The 17,293-nt window shown below is 39.9% G+C and overlaps 1 protein-coding gene across 4 annotated transcripts in view; it reads left to right on the forward strand.

Annotated features, from left to right (window-relative positions):
• Nucleotides 1-17,293, forward strand: part of Tenm1 (teneurin transmembrane protein 1) — a 796,988-nt gene that overhangs the window by 759,357 nt on the left and 20,338 nt on the right. For all 4 annotated transcript variants that reach the window (XM_015498499.2, XM_048797132.1, XM_048797133.1 and 1 more), the window contains 2 exons: nt 9,260-9,432; nt 10,465-10,700. In XM_015498499.2, coding sequence (XP_015353985.1) covers nt 9,260-9,432; nt 10,465-10,700 — 409 coding nt within the window. The remainder of the gene's footprint in view (nt 1-9,259; nt 9,433-10,464; nt 10,701-17,293) is intronic.

Consider the following 17,293-nt stretch of genomic DNA (forward strand, 5'->3'; position numbering starts at 1 on the left):
TGGGTAATTTATAAACAGTAGGAATTGATTTCTCCAGTTCTGCAGGTAGGGAAGTCCCAGACCAAGGTGCCAGCAGTCAGTGTCTAGTGAGAGTTGCTCTCTGCTTCCAAGAAGATACCTCGAACTGTTTCTTCACATGGCAGAAGGGAAGAGCTGAAAGGGACCAAGCTACTTCCCTGCAGCCCTTTTATAAGGTCACTAATCCTATGCACGAAGTCTGAGCCCCCATTATCTAATTGCTTCCTAAAGGCTTCACCTCTTTACAATATCACGTTGGCAATTAGTTTTCAGCATATAAATTTGAGGGACACATTCAGATTCTATCACCAAAAAACCAGTAATTCAAGGAGAAAAGTCTGAACAGCTGTGTCAGATACTTCCAATAAGATGGGGCTGAGAACTGACTATTGAATTTTGAACTATGGAGATCATTGTTTACCTAGAGAAGAGCAGGTGCTATGACACAGTAGGGGACTGCAGCCCAAGCAGAAAAGGTTTAAGAGAGAATGGATACACAAATGTTCATAGCACTATTATTCATGATATCCAAAAGTACAAACCACCCAAGTCTTCATCAATTGATGAAAGCAAGCAAAATGAGGTATATACATACCATGAAATATATTCAGCCATAAAGAGAAATGAAGTTTTTTTTTAAATTTAATTTTTATTGTTGGTTGTTCAAAACATTACATAGTTCTTGATATATCATATTTCACACTTTGATTCAAGTGGGTTATGAACTCCCATTTTTACCCCATATACAGATTGCAGAATCACATCAGTTACACATCCATTGATTTACATATTGCCATACTAGTGTCTGTTGTATTCTGCTGCCTTTCCTATCCTCTACTATCCCCCCTCCCCTCCCCTCCCCTCCCCTCTTCTCTCTCTACCCCCTCTACTGTCATTCATTTCTCCCCCTTGTATTATTTTTCCCTTTCCCCTCACTTCCTCTTGTATGTAATTTTGTATAACCCTGAGGGTCTCCTTCCATTTCCATGCAATTTCCCTTCTCTCTCCCTTTCCCTCCCACCTCTCATCCCTGTTTAATGTTAATCTTCTTCTCATGCTCTTCGTCCCTACTCTGTTCTTAGTTACTCTCCTTATATCAAAGAAGACATTTGGCATTTGTTTTTTAGGGATTGGCTAGCTTCACTTAGCATAATCTGCTCTAATGCCATCCATTTCCCTGCAAATTCTATGATTTTGTCATTTTTTAATGCAGAGTAATACTCCATTGTGTATAAATGCCACATTTTTTTTATCCATTCGTCTATTGAAGGGCATCTAGGTTGGTTCCACAGTCTTGCTATTGTGAATTGTGCTGCTATGAACATCGATGTAGCAGTGTCCCTGTAGCATGCTCTTTTTAGGTCTTTAGGGAATAGACCGAGAAGGGGAATAGCTGGGTCAAATGGTGGTTCCATTCCCAGCTTTCCAAGAAATCTCCATACTGATACATGTTACCCATGGATGAACCTCAAAATGATAATGATCAATGAAAGAAACCAGACAGAAGAAGACAGAACTAGGCGTGGTGGTGCATGCCTATAATCCCAGTGGCTCAGGAGCCTGAGGCAGGAGGATCATGAGTTCAAAACCAGCCTCAGCAATGGCAAGGCACTAAGCAACTCAGTGAGACCCTGTCTCTAAATAAAATACAAAATAGGGCTAGGGATGTGGCTCAGTGGTTGAGTGCCCCTGAGTTCAATCCCCAGTACCAAAAAAAAAAAAAAAAAGAAACCAAACACAAAACAACAAATATCATATTATTCCATTTATGTGCAATGTTCAGAAAAGTCGAATCTATAAAGACAAAAATCACATTAGTCATTGTCAAGATATGGAGAGAAAGGTGAATGGGGAGTAACTGTTAGTACAGAGTTTGTTTGAGGGATGATGGAAATATTCTAGAAGTAGTGATGATGGTTGCTTAACATCATGAATGTGCTGAAAGTCATTGGATTGTACCCTTTAAAACTGTGAATTTCATGGTATATGAATTATAACTCAAAAATAATAAAAAGAAAGTGACTAGGAAGAAATTGGAGACAGTGAGTAAAGAATTATTTGGAGGAGCTTAGCTGTAAAGAGGAGCAAAGAATTTGGAGCTGGAGGGGAATGGAATAAACAGAAGGAACCCTTTCAGTGAGAGAAATCTATTTGTTTACTAATGAAGATGATGCAGGACATAGGGTACAATTGACAATGCCAGATAGAGAAAAGGATGTTATTGTCAGTTCAGTTTGTGTGCCTGTATCCCACTGGCAGCACATCAACACAGGCACTGTGTGGTAAGCAGAATCATCCCAGTGAGTGGAGTCCAGGTGGGTTACCAGGACTTGGTCAGTACTGAGTGAAAAACTAACATCATTGTTGAATAACCAATCTTGAGCCACTAAGAGATAAGAAACACAGACATGCATATGGGGTTAGTAATGGAATTTTATGGCCACAAAGAAACATTAGAAGTCATGCAGGGGATATAGCTCAGTTGGTAGTCATTTCATAAATAAGGAAATGGGGCCCAGAAAGAAACTTGCCCATTCACATGGCTCGTTGGCTGGATCTAGAGTCAGGTCTTTAAGGTTCTGTTCCAATACAATTTCCACTACTACCACCTTACCACTACTACCTTCCAGAAAAAGAAGGAACATTGGAGAGTGCATTAGTGACTATACAAAGTCTGGAGTGCTAGAAGAATGTAGCAGGAAAAGAAAACTATGGAAGCATTACTAGGTAAAATAAAGGAGACTGAGCAAACATTTGTTTTTTCCTCTCACCTTAACTCCAGCCAGAATCATTCTGAAACCCTCATGGCCATACAGCATCTGTTGAGAGGAGAAGGTATCACTTCCTCCTGAAGCAATCCATTCTGCTGCTAAACAGCTTTCCCTCCTGAAACACTGCCCGGTCCCTTCTTACCTGTACACACAGGAATGAATAACTTCCCAACCTTTATAACATGACTAATTCTTCCTACAGTCTTCTATGCACAAAATATGACATTTTACAAATTAAAAAATTAAATGATTTCTTTCACTTATATCTTCCACTACTTTAGCCAGTTGTGAGCATACCAGGTTTTTTTTTTTTTTTTCCTTATCCTTCTGAAGCTGAAGAACAGAGCAGGACTAAGGTTGGTAGAAGGTTGCCAGGCCACAAATACCAGGCCCTCCGAACAACATTTGACTATTTCTCTGAAGCTTCTTTCTGTGACCAAAGGAGGCAAATTATTTGCCAAGGTGGAAGCAAAAAAATTTGTTCTAAGATGAGAGAGAGGGAGAGAGAAATGAAACAAATTTTGGCAGGATGGAGAACTACTGTGTAAAGGTAGCCAAACCAGTAATGCATTCAACTTTTGATTATCTGCAGTTATGAGAGGACAAGTGACACACATGACCCTGAACAATGGATATTCTGAATGGGATTTTGAAAAGCATCTTGTGCAGTGGTAGTGTGTTGCCTTTATTGTGTATTGTGATTTTGTTTAAATAGTTTGTTCATTCCCATAATCCCATTTGACTTGGACCAAAATCGAAATTGCACACCCAAAGTATCAGTACTCTATGCCACCACTACCTGTAAGCATTCTGAGTATCAGGGGGAAAGCTGACCCCAGAGAAATTGCTAACAAGGAGGTGATTGTCAAGATATGAATATTGGCAAAATAAGGCAGGCATTCCCACCTGAGGGACTAGTGAGTTTTAATAAATCTGCCACAGTTGGGATCCAAGGGATAGGTTCCACAACTCACACAACAGACAAGCCCTCTTCCCCCCAAGATTTGTAAGAGTAGCCATGATGTATTTGGTTGTGACTCTGACAAAGGTGTCTGCTCTACTAAATGAAAAAGGCACCAGACTAAAGTCAGAGCATCAGTTGTGTCACTATTGTAGTTCCAGGTTGAGTTGACAGTTCCTCAGACCCCTTTCCCTTTGTGGCAAGCCCCTCCAACTTTAAGGAGACTCTTTATTTACAAGATCTCTTGATGGGGTTGGAGGTATGGCTCAGTGGTAGTGTGCTTGCCTAGCTTGCCCAAGGCCCTACGTTCCATCCCCAGCACCACAATAGACAATTAAAATTATCTTTGATCCTTGATATTCTGAATTCTCTATGTTATTGAACTTTGTTAGTTCATCTCCTCCTTACACACACACACACACACACACACACACACACCAGCCCCTGAAAAGTTGGAAAACCCTTTACAATATCTCTAGGTATCTTCTAGGCTCTTTTACAAATGCTCAGTTTTATCAAATATGGCTAATAAATAATTTCCTGTTCTCCCCATAAGATTACAAAGGAAGGAGGGGCTAGATAAATAAGCCATATCTCTGGGGAGGATATTGGCCTGGGGATAGGATGTGATTCCCATGCAGAAGTGCTTATGTAATGATCAGTCAGTCCAAATATATGAAATGTTTCCAATGCCTTCTAGAATTCCAGAGTAGAAAGGGAACTAAGACACCATAAGGTCTAGCCCTCTGCCTCTAGGTAGTTAAATTATCTCACTTAAATAAGAATAGAGAATCATTGGGTGTTCCTTCAGGTCTCAACAGACAGGACTCAATACCTTTGCTCAGACACTATTCTCTTTGTGCTTTATGGCCTTGATAAGGATCAAGAATGAGGCAAAGAATAGTCATGGGTAATGTTAGGAAGAACTGAAATAAAGGAAGGAAGCAAACAGAAGTAACAAGGAGCTGGTGGCAGAAAAAGCTTTCAGAAGCTGCTAAGGAAGTTTAGCTACACTGCACAAGACATCTAAGTAAGCTAAGTGTAGTTCCCAAGCCCTCTATAGATGGTTATGTCTGTTCTATAACCACTTTGGCTCTCACATTCACCCCATCCTTTCCATTTCCACTGACAGCATCATATTTACACTCACTCAGCAAGGGTATGCAGTGAGAATCCACTCTTTGCCAGATACTGAGAATACAAAGATTAATGAGACATTGGTACTCTCACTTGGAAGATGTGAGAGTTGGCGGACTAGTGAGGAAGACAAGTCCCAGTGATAGGCACTCACAATACATTTGGTAGAGGCAAGAGGCCACCATCTTCTCTTACATCAACTGAGGCTGCAGCCTCCTAACAGTTCTCCCTGCCCCATGTCACCCCTTCTATGAGTCATTGCCACCAAAACACTGCTCAGATAATCCTATCTTCCCCCTGAAAAGCTTTCCATGCCTCTCCATTGTCTACTAATTATATGCTTACCTCCAAAGCCAGTATGCCAGTTCCCCCAAGCTCTGTCCCAGCATGCCTCTCCTTCTAGAATTCTAGAGTAGAAAGGGAACTAAGGCACCATAGGGTCTAGCTCCCTGCCTCTAGGTAGACACACCTTTTACCACCGTTCAGGTGGACCTTGTGCTCCACCCACCTGTATGCTTTCCACAATCTTGCCTGTTTTCCATGCCTTCCTTCATTCTTTCATCTCTACCTACCTTCCAGGATTCAAACCCTACCCTCTTCTGCTCTTCCTCCTCCTTTTCTGCTCACCAAGTTGGAAATGACCTCTGCCTCTTCTGAGCATCTACAGTTCTTTCTTTACATAAGTACTTGGAAATATTATTCCGTTAAAAGTTATTTGTGTGTTTATTTTACCTGCCCTACTAGACTCTGAATTTCATTCAATACTATATCCCCAGTTCCTAGCATGAGACTCTCATATTTAAAGAATGAAAGACAAATGAAGACAAAATGGCATTATGGACTTGGAAGTGAATCATAGGAAGTCATATGAAATTCTTGATGAGGAAAGAGAATCTGGTATTTCTTTAAAAAAGCTTATTAGGTTGGTCAGTTTTCTGACATGAAAATGTAAAGAGGATCTAACACCTTTGTATTTCCTTTAAAAAATAAGTAGTGGATTTTACTTTTATAATTTGCAATATTTTCTTATAAGCAAAGGTGGAGGAGCATCTAGTTTCTACTCTGCATAGTTTAGCTCTGTGTTAAATAGTCATCAAGGGAAAGAGCAAGCTATTGTTTCTGAGAAAATATGAAACCAAATATACTTTAATAATATATAAATATAATTTTCCTAACTAAACTATATGCTCCTCAAGGACAAGAATGAATTCTCAATTTCCTGTACAAATGTTTTCTTTGCTCCATTGGGACGTAAACACGTGCACATGAACATGTAAGATTTGCATGCCTGGCTAGGCAAATGTTGCACCCTGCCAGGTGGAAGGAGGGGGTTGCTCCCATGTTGTAGCCTGAGGGGATCCATTGGAGCATATTGCCTTGTGCTTTACACCAAAGGATGCAGGCACCAAAGGGAAACACACAACATGAGAGATTTTGATTAAACTTGTTTCTTTGACATTCAGTCTGGAAAGATGCATTCCCCTGTGATGGTGGGGGACTCGAGCAAGCCATAGGAAATCAAAGGCTCCCTTTCTTTCTCATCTACTTTGAGCAATTTTCCAAAGTTGTGGGAATTATCCACTGATGTATACGTCTGCCTGTCACTCTTCCTTTGGAAATGACCCCACAGAACAGAAGTGGGACTATATGTTTTGATCCAGGGCCATATAAATGATTGAGCACATGAGAGATGCCAGACTGCAGACACCATCAAATGTGACTGGTTTGACTGTAACTAGCCAAATTTGGGGTGCATGAGTGTGTTGGGGTGGTGTGCTTTGTTTATGATAGAGTGACAGCCAAACATACACTCTGAAATAAGGATGCCTATGTAGCCACAGAAAGGAAACGAGGCAATAAAACTTCTCAACCTTTTAGGTACTCGGCAACTGTACAGGCCTGTAGGAAATGATACCTTATTCCCCAAACATTGACTCTTTCACCAGAAAAGCAGCATCCTCCCCAGTGGTCTTAACTCAATAATGATAGTCTTGTCTAAGACTCTTTAGCTGCCTTCTCCAAATGTACAACAGTCAGTTGGAAAGTAGGAATGAGAACAGAATATGTGGGAACATGTCTGTAATATTGGGAATAAGCCTTGAAACTAAAATATATCTCAGACAAAGAGTACCAGTAACTTGACTTAAAAGTTGGTGGTAGGTGTATTAGGAAACCAGATTTATACACAGGTCTTTACTAATGCTCACTGGGACTTTTGACCCTTGTTCCTCTGCTCAGTGAATGGCCTTGTCATCTTGCTCTCAGGAGTAAACACAACCATTGATCTCTCTTTTGCATGAAATGTTGATTTAAAACAAAGGGAGAGCTAGGAGTGTAGGTCAGTGGCTGTGTGCTTGCCTAGAACATGTGAGGCGCTGGGTTCTGTTCCCAGCACCTCAAATCAACAAATGTTTCTTTTTGTTTTTTAATAAAATAAGGCAAGGAACTGTGTGAGAAAGAAGGAAACTAACCCCAAGCTCCAAAGCCTGTTGACAACCTGTATCCATAGCACCCTAAGTCAGATTTTGTGGAAGCGTGGTAAAGAGCCACATTGACCAAGGGTTGAGGAAACCCCTTGGACATCAGGAAAGGGAAACAAATGAGGGACAGTTGCAGGTGCTGAGTGAACAGAGAGGAGCTGCCTGCATTATACAGACTCCCTTGTGAGGAAGACATAAGGCAGCTGCCTTCTATTTGCTAGCTGAAAACTCCTCCCTGCAGGGAAAAGCAGGTTGATATCTTGGGAGAATAAAGGCCGGACATTGTTTTCCTCCCCTGGAAGGAACACCAGGCAGAAAAGGTTGGAGCAGGACAGGATTTGCAAGCTTTTCTGTGCTCCTTTCTCATCAGGGGCCTGCTTCTTAGCCACAGAGCCCCAAAGCAAGCCAGGAGCAAACAGGCTAGGAATAGGAAGTATTTTGCCATTAACCCTAGGCACAAATAGCACCACTCGGCTTTTTTTTTTTTTAATAATGAATCCTTAAATGCATAGAAGCAACACACAACCATTTTGACCAAAATCCTTTTAAAGAAAGGAGACAACCAATTAAACAACTAACATTTGGTATATCCGTGATGACAAATGACCAGTTTGGTTAATTTTTTTCCTTTACATGACTTTTAATTGATAGCCTGTGTGCATACCATACAAACACAATAAAGCATTGCCCATAGCCCCAAGTTCAGTTCTGTCCTACAAATTATGGGCTAGCCCCCTTTCCCAAGCCTACCACAGGCTGGTATAGGTTTTAAAATTTCAGCAACTACCCAGGCTGAGTCCTTTAAAACCAAGTGGATTAACACTGAATTACTATGGCTTTTTGCATAATTGTAGGGGGAAGGGATAGTAGAGCCAGACTACACCATTGTGTCAAGGCTGTATCCTGCTCACTTTGAGTAAAAAGAATATAATTGTTTAACATTTTAAAAGCAAATAAAAGTGCTTAAATATTTTGCAATTTGCAACTTGAAAAGAAAACAGTAATGGGTTTCCAAGTGCATGTCTTTACTTTTAATGAAGTGTTTATTTTTCATGGTTCTATTGGCAATAAAAGAACAGCTCCACATCAAAAGCCTTCAGGGAAGCAGTTTCCATTTGGAGGACAGTGAGATTGCCAATAATTCGGATCTTTTTTTTCAAAAAAGTAAACTCACTAGGCTATATTCCTAGATATGGGGTATTGCTTATTATCCGAGGTAATTATTATTTTTTGTCTCTTACTCATATAGGCAAATTACAAAACATTATACACCATACTCCAAAAAGATAAAAAGAATGTGACACCAAGATCAGGGGGTTCCAGAATGTTTTAATGAACATGTTTCCATTATCCTCTGTGCTTGTTCATTTTGTTGGAAGAATGATTCATTCATTTCAAATTTGGCAACTTAAACAGCAGCAAATTATAATTTTCTCATCACAATGCAAAGGCAGTTTATTGGCCTTCTCAGGCTTTGCGGGCCCTTTTTTTGTGCCTTCTTTTCCTTTGACAATGGCACCCTCTGCTGGTTTTTGTAATCCATCACATCTAATGGGATCGACCCAAATTGCAAACGGAGGCCTCCTTGCAACATTGCACACAACAGGACATGATTCATAAATCAGTTTTCCACCCTGGTGATTCATTACCAGATATATTTTTTTTCTGTAAAACAGCACAGCTCAAGGAAGTCATCAGGAATTCAGAAGCTGCAAAAAATACCTTCGTTTGATTAATCATCTCTCTGACCTTTTTCTTCTTATTGAACAAGGTTAATAATACTTGTTATCACTCAAAGTTAAACTGTATTAGCTGCCAAGTGATTTTTACTTTGCAAAGGCCTGTTATCACTGCCAAGAGGTTTCAGAGTTGGGATTGGTTATATTCCTCAGGTATGACCCCGAGGGACATTTGACCAATGCAACATTTCCTACTGGAGAAGTCAGCAGCTTCCACAGTGACCTGGAGAAGCTGACAAAAGTGGAGCTAGATACTTCCAGTCGTGAGAATGTCCTCATGTCAACCAACCTGACAGCAACTAGTACCATATATATTTTAAAACAAGGTAAGAATGTTTACAATTTCACCTGACTGTAACAGCACCTATCTCTGTGTACCCTCAAACCTATGCATGCCATTAATCAATACAATTCACCTTTGACTGAGAAGATGGAGTCTTCTCCCTATTTTTCAGCTAAGACCCAGACAAATTCACACCTTTCACAATTTCACATATCAACTTTGGATCACATCTCTGAGGGATTAATGAGGCAAAATCCCTGCCAAGTCTACTCTTTCATCAAGTCAGTTCCCAACGCCCAGCTGTTTGTAAAGCTCTTTTAGGGTCTGACTAGGTTACATGAAAGTAATGGAGTCTTATTACTGAACTTAACATTCTAGATCAACATTGACATGGGTGAATAAAAAGGAAAAATTAGGATACACACCAGGGAAAAATATAAGTGAAATGAGAATTAAAAAGTCATTCTATGCAAAGAGAAGAAAGAATGAAAGAAAAATTAAGTAAGGATAATTTGGAAGGAATGTCCTGGAAGCTAAAGGGGAAGTGGACAAAGAGAAAGTGCTTTCCCCCTTCCCAGTCATGCAGGACTCATTCTGTTGTGGGGCCAGATGCTCTAAGAAAAACAATATCGACTTTTATCAGTGTTAATATTTTGTGGGGTACAGCAACTGTGATGGTGTTCCAGGTGGTAAGAATGCTAAATTGAACTTCATACTCTTCTCATTCTAGCTCCCAGCATATCAAACTGAGGTGGCTGATCCAACAAGTCAGGGAATTTATAAAGCAATGTTTTAAAAATGAAATAAAAAATAAACACAAACCAGCCTGTGGTGTTAGATAGCAGTCTTTGATCCTAGAAACAAGATACCCCAGCTGTGAAAATAACAAGACCCAAATGGACAGAAAGCACATCTACCTGTCAGAGAGGTGGTCTGCCTGGAAGGCACTTAGCTCCTCAGCACCCCGCCTGCCCATCCCTTCCAGAATGTGCTTCCTAAAGCTAAACATGTCTCTGTCTGGCTTCCTGCTCTTCCTTTTCTTTATCCTCATCTTCCTTTTCTCTACTGTCTACAGAAAATACTCAAAGTACCTATCGAGTGAGTCCAGATGGTTCTCTACGTGTAACTTTTGCCAGTGGGATGGAAATCAGCCTCAGCTCAGAGCCCCATATCCTGGCTGGGGCTGTCAATCCCACCCTGGGCAAATGCAACATCTCATTGCCTGGAGAGCACAATGCAAACCTCATCGAGTGGCGGCAGAGGAAGGAGCAAAGCAAAGGCAACATTTCAGCTTTTGAAAGGAGGTTGAGGGTAAGGCTTGACCTTCTCAAACTGTATGGGTTTCTTTAGAAACTGCAGAGCCTTCCTGATTGGGAGTCCCATTTCTCCATAGCTTTTCTAGGTGACTGACTAGCTTATATGATATACTAATTCAAGAGAGGGTGCTAATGGCTGATAATGGTTCAGTATCCTTAAATGAGCATTCTAATGGGAGCTTTCTTTGTCATTAGCCAGCTAAAGTGCTCTAATAGTAGCAATTTCAAGCACCAGAAAAGTCTGGCTGGAGAAATATGTTTAGTCAGGAGACCCTCCAGTACCCATCCCAGCATGCCCTGGAGATGCTTATCAGGTCCTACAGGTTGACCCAGGTCCCTGCTTTGGGGTAGTTATTGGAAAGACCAGGTAGGTACGCACAGAAGGATGAGAGATATAAGGCAAGATAGGAGGAAATTGTATACTATCTCATTGCCATGAATACATATTCAGGACCAGATGGGAAAAAAAAAAACCTAGGACTGAGATCAGGCTGAAGCACTCAGAGAGAGCTGCCTGAAGGAAATTAAAGATTTGGGAGTTTTCAAGTTCTAACCTGGCACAATTCACTACAGTAACCAGAGATCTGTGTCAAAATTGCTTTTCTGCAGCACATGAAGCCTATAAACACCACAGCACTGTCTACCTTTCCCTTCTTCAATACTAACCGATGTTAGGATGGTGTGACCAACTTTCCAAATATAGTAACATTCAGTATCAGCCCCTATGGCAACTGCCAGCCTGCAGGAAAGACTCAATCACTATTGAGGCCAGACCTGCAATGAGCAACCTGTGTCACATCTAGGATACTAGAAATGTTTGCACTTTCTTCATTCATGATAAAAACTTAGTAACCTTAAGGCTGTAGAAATGCAACTGCCAAGCAATGATCCAATTCTAGGGAGAAGCAGTCAAAACAGTCATATGGTTTGATATGGACAAAAGAATCTGCAACTGAGCTCACTTTTCTTTCAGCTCTGTCGGTGACACAGAGACACAGATGTCAGTGGGTGTTTTTTATAATAGCTGCTGAAGTTGTAATTTGTAAGTTTTGATTCTATTGACCAGTCTCTAACAGAGCATTTACCAGATATGCCACTGAATTGAGAGTTGAAACCAGTCCAAATAGTCAAACCTGTATGTGTGTGGTGTGTGTGTGTGTGTGTGTGTGTGTGTGTGTGTGTGTTTCATTAAGGGTTTCCATCAAAGTTCTTCAAGAATTGAGATCTCCTGGACACAAAAGCTCGGATGGGAAAGTTAGATGACATGGCCTTCATACTGGTTTTAAAATTATTTTATATTTTTTACCTGTGAAATTAAAAAGGTAGTACTAGAGAAAAGTAAGAATTATCTACAAATGGCTTTTCAACCTCATGGATTGCACAGAAAGATTGCAAGAAATAAGTGATCTCTTAGTGCTTCCCCTAGTATATGGCCTCGGTAAAGCATTACAAACCAAATCATATGCTAAGTGACCTTGGGATTTTCAGTTCTTTAGGACAACCACCCTGTACTATGTGACCTTGGGATTTTCCATTTTCTAGGATAACTCACCCTGTGTTCTCCCCTCCATATGCACAATGAAGAAAAACTGTAAACTAATGTATTGCCTATATCCAAAATCGTTCTTTTTTCCCTGCATAGATTTTATTTTTTATTTGTTCTTATTTAGATATATATGACAGTAGAGTATATTTTGACATATCATACATACAATGTTGAGAAGCCAATGGCCATAAAACATTCCAGAGCTCTTGGTGTCGAGGAGTGAAGTGTTTAGTTTCATACTAATTATAATTTGACCCACTTCACATCTTATTGTAGAGTTGAACAGATTTGTGAACTGGATTATAAAAGCAACAAATTCAAGGCCTCCTACTCTGTATGACCTCTAGGGTACTCCTTAAGGTCTTCAAATTGAAGAATTGGAGCTTCTTATTGACTAGGTGATGTTACTGTGCATTTCCCTAGACATCTAATAACAATAACAATACTTTACACATATTTAGTGCATTAGAATTAACAAAATGCTGTCACAGCCAGAATTTCATTTGATCCCTACATACATCAATTTTTATTCCCAATTTATAGATAAGGAGACTGAGGCCCAGAGAGGTTAAGTGATTTGCCCAAAGTTAAACAGCTATTAAAGGGTCACAGCCAGAGCAAAATGCAGGTCTTCACCTAGTGCAGCATCTTTCCACTGCATCATGCTTGGCTGCCTTGTTCCTTCCAATAATTAATCTATAAATCATTGCCCCACTCAGTACAGCCACCTTGGCAGGGCCTGACTCCTCATTTCAATACTGACAAAGAGACAAATAATCGACTCTAATGTACTGGCAATTGTGTGTGGTATAGGGCATCTGGCTGGCCTCCAGGCAGAGAAAGCATGAAGGAGACAAAAGGAGGAAGCAGGCTGTTTAACTTAGTTCTTACCTGCCCTCCCCCTTTATGGGAATTTTTCTTTATGCTGCCACTTCAGTTTCCCCATATTAGGCATATATCCAATTTAATGGAATGAATATGCTCCCAAAAGATAGGCATGGATCCATTTTGACAAAGCAAATTCTCTTTTCCCACTGATCACATTATTTCAGAGGAGATGGTCCTTCCCTTTACAAGGGACAAGCTGATGATAACTTTCTCTTTTCATGAACCAAATATGCAGTGACCCCATTTTTAAGTATACCTGTAAAGAATAAGCTTCTCTGATGCCCTCAAGTACCTGGATACCTCAACTGAATCATACATTTCTCCTGCTGAAGTTTCCACTCCAGAGCATGGACAGATCAGGCTCACCAAAGCCTTTGGGACAGAATTTCAGGTAGATAGTCACACAATATATAAAGCCCTGCTGTACTATGGGAAATGTAGCTCCTCTGAAAACCCACACAAAGGTGTGGTTGTAATCTATAAATGTGTTTAGGCAGCAGGTCATAAAGCACTAATTGTTCAGGCACAAAGTGACAGGTTCATTTAAAGGCCCATTTGGTAAGATGATGGGCATCATATGTTACAAAAAGCTACCAATCATACCTACACTAGACCTTCTAGCTGGAAAGAAAAAAATCATAAAGTGATAGACCCCTCCTTGTAGATAAAGCAATATGAGTTGTTTTTCTCCAATGATCAGTGATTTTTTTCTTCACACAAAGTCAGGATCGCCTTCCAAGTGAGGGAAGCAAACTATTGGGAAATGTGATATCCTGCACAGCCTGAGCAGGCAAGGGATTTGTTACCTCTGGGCCATCCTTCACCAGCACCATTAAGGGAAATAAATCACATTAACATCCTGAAATTTCATTTATTTAAAAAATCCATTTCCCCCAACCTGAGTTGTGTTTGAATCATCTTCCTTGCAAAGTATTTTTGCATCCAACCCATGTATCTTCTCATCTGCTGCATCAATCTGTCCCCATAAATACATTTCCCTGGACAATAGAGAAATTAGAGTGCAGATAACAACAGAGGCAATTGTAAAAGAATTGGACATTCACCAAAGGCAAACTGGTTTAGGAACTACAACCAGATTGCACCTTGCTGTGTCTGTGGATAATAATGTTGTCATATGAGACTTATCCCAGCATTGAATCCCAGTGTTCTTTATAAGATTTTGCAGTCTGAATTGTAACGTTACAGCAAAACCCCAGAACTTCAGCCTACTTTAGCTTTCAAAAATGGAAAAAGCTTAGCACTTAAAACGAAAGTCATGAAATCAAGGACCATGATTATTGTATTTACAGGCAAAATGAAGCAAAGACTAAAATTCACAACTGATTTTTCCTCCACTAAAAGATAACTGAAAATGACACAGGAGATACACACACACACACACACACACACACACACATTTTTTTAGTTGCTTATGGACCTTTTATCTTATTTATTTTTATGTGGAGCTGAGAATCGAACCAACTGCCTCACATAGTACAAGGCAAGTGCTCTATCACTGAGCCACAACGCCAGCCCAACACAGGTTACTATTTAAATGCACATGTGAATGTTCATATATAAGCTGAGCTCTGAAAGGGAAAATAAGCCCAGTTGAAACACAGGGTCCCATACTGAAAAATGATGGGGAATTGGGAGGTAGCTAAGAGGGTTCTAGCTTCTTCTTTGGTTCTCAGAGATCACCTTTGCCAACAGGATGCTCAGCTACAGGGTTCTCCAAGCTGGAGTTCTCACTTCCTACTATTATAACTTCTCTCTCTTCAAGTTTAGTGAAGGCACTTGTTTTGTGATAATTTATATTAGGATCTGCTTAGGGATAGATTAATACATTTTAAAAATGCATCTGTAATTTTCAGTCCCAAATAACAGTACTTCTAGCCTTAATGGGTCATCTGGAGACAAAAGATTTCAGGCATCAAAACTACTAAGCAATATTTTGGTTTTGGGTCAGGGGATTTTGGGGGGAACTTCAAATCATAAAAAGTACTATTATTTTAATCTTGGGTGAACCCTTCTAATGTAACTAGAAAGAATTATTTCACATACAGTTTCACCTATATGTAAGCATTAATATTTGATATAATTTTTAAATGTGTTTATGGTTACACAGGTGAATTAATCAATAGTAAACTATTTAAATAAGAGAAAATTGATATAGTGCAAAAAAGTGTCCTAGTTCAATGATCTTATCAAATTCAGGTGAGAAGAATGGGCATGTATTTGAGAAAGAACTGGCATGCCCATAATTTTGTCATTTTCCCATCTATAAAATGAGAGGTATGGATTGTACAGTCTCTTATAACAGCAACTAACATTCCTTCAGATATTCCTTCTTTGTATTGGTGGTGGTAACTCATTTACTACTCAGCAATTTATTAAACGGGTCTTTAAATTACCATTCCCATTTAACAGATGAAGAAACTGAAGCACAGAGAGGTCACACAGTTTACTTGTGGTGATTACAAGAGTGAAACCCAGGCAGTCTGGACCAATAAATCTGAGCCAACTAAGATCCCTTTTAGCACTAAGATTTTGTGGGCTGGCAAGGTGGGGAAGTATTTTGAGAGTAATATAGGAAAAAAAAAGAAAGAAAAGGGAAATTTCAAGTAAAATATTAGAGGCTGATTAACTAACACTGAATATATGCTCTGTGCATTTGTAGGCACCTCTGTGAAATAAAAGCAGGCCTAACTAAGATTTTGATTGTCAAACAAAAGATATCAATAAAAAATAAAATCTGTGGAATTAATGTACTAATTAATTTTTAAATCCAGTACTAATCACCTTAAAACTAGTGGGAATAAAGCCTGCTACTTTAAAATCAGCTGTGACTTTTCTATCCATTTGTATAACTTCATGAAAATTAAATGCAATGCATCTTCCAAATTCTGATGTGGCTATTTAGTCCATCTCACTTATTCACTTTCTGACTTCTTCAGCAAAAATTTAGACAGGTAACTCAGTTGTGTTGTGAGCAAATGTTAGACAGTGTCCTTGAAAATCAGCCTTTTCCTTTTATAAAGGAAAGAAAATCAGCTGCCATGCTTATAGTTCAGAATTCTCTCTCTCTCTCTCTCTCTCTCTCTCTCTCTCTCTGTGTGTGTGTGTGTGTGTGTGTGTGTGTGTGTTGGACTGAAGCATGGTGAATTTCCCTTTGTGAAGGCCAAAACAGCAATTGCCTATATATCAACCAAATATATGATCTAAAACCACCTAATAAAATGTTACAAGTAGTATATTCAATTCAACTAACCAAATGAGTCTCAAACTAGAAGAGTTGAGGAGCTTTCTCTGGAGCCATTAGAACACAAAATCCTAAAAAGAGAAGGAATAGGAAGCAAAGAATACATGCTTTGGAGCTTTCCTCTACTCACCCTTCACAGGCACTTTTGCTTCTGCTGTCAGTGCTATTCAGAGTTTTCCAGAACACATTCTTTCCTCTTTCCTCTTTCCTCTTTGATGCAAATACAAAAATCAAACCCTTCTTCTCCTTAGTATAGCTGATTAAAAAATTTTAAGGGAAACCAAAGGAAAAACTGCAGCATAGAAACATATTCCCCTGTTTAAAAAAAAAAAAGTACCGTCCAGCTTTCTTACCACAACATAACAGCTCATCAGTTGCCAAACTCAGAGATCATGCTCAACATGTAGCAGTCTGAAGAGAGCCTTGTAACTTGGGCTGTTGCCTAATTTTAATCCTTCCCCTTCTCCTCCCCACCCCCACCTCTCTCCCCACTCCCAGCTTTTTACAGGGAAGGATTGATGTAGAATGTTTGGAGAAAGAGTGAAAATAAGGCTTGTTCACCTATGCTTAGGTCAAGGGCTATTGTCTTTCAGAAAAGTGAGCACATACATGAATATGAAGCTTTCCCAGCCTTGCCCACGATGCCAGAAGTCAGCAGCAGTCAGCCCAGTTCTGATTGCTGCCGTGGAGGCTAGTAGCACATAAGCACTCCAGAGGGAGATTGGGAGGGCTCACCCGAGAAAAGCATTCACCTTCCCAGGCTTCTCACACAAGATTTCCACAGGAGACTTGGCAGGGGGTGGCTGGGAGCCTGTGGCATCTTTGATCCCCTCATCCCCTTTCAACTCTTGTTGAATTTTACATTAACTTCCAAACCTGACTTTGAAACTAG

Source organism: Marmota marmota, unplaced genomic scaffold, assembly GCF_001458135.2.
Source record: "Marmota marmota marmota unplaced genomic scaffold, marMar, whole genome shotgun sequence".
Taxonomy (NCBI): Eukaryota; Metazoa; Chordata; class Mammalia; order Rodentia; family Sciuridae; genus Marmota; species Marmota marmota.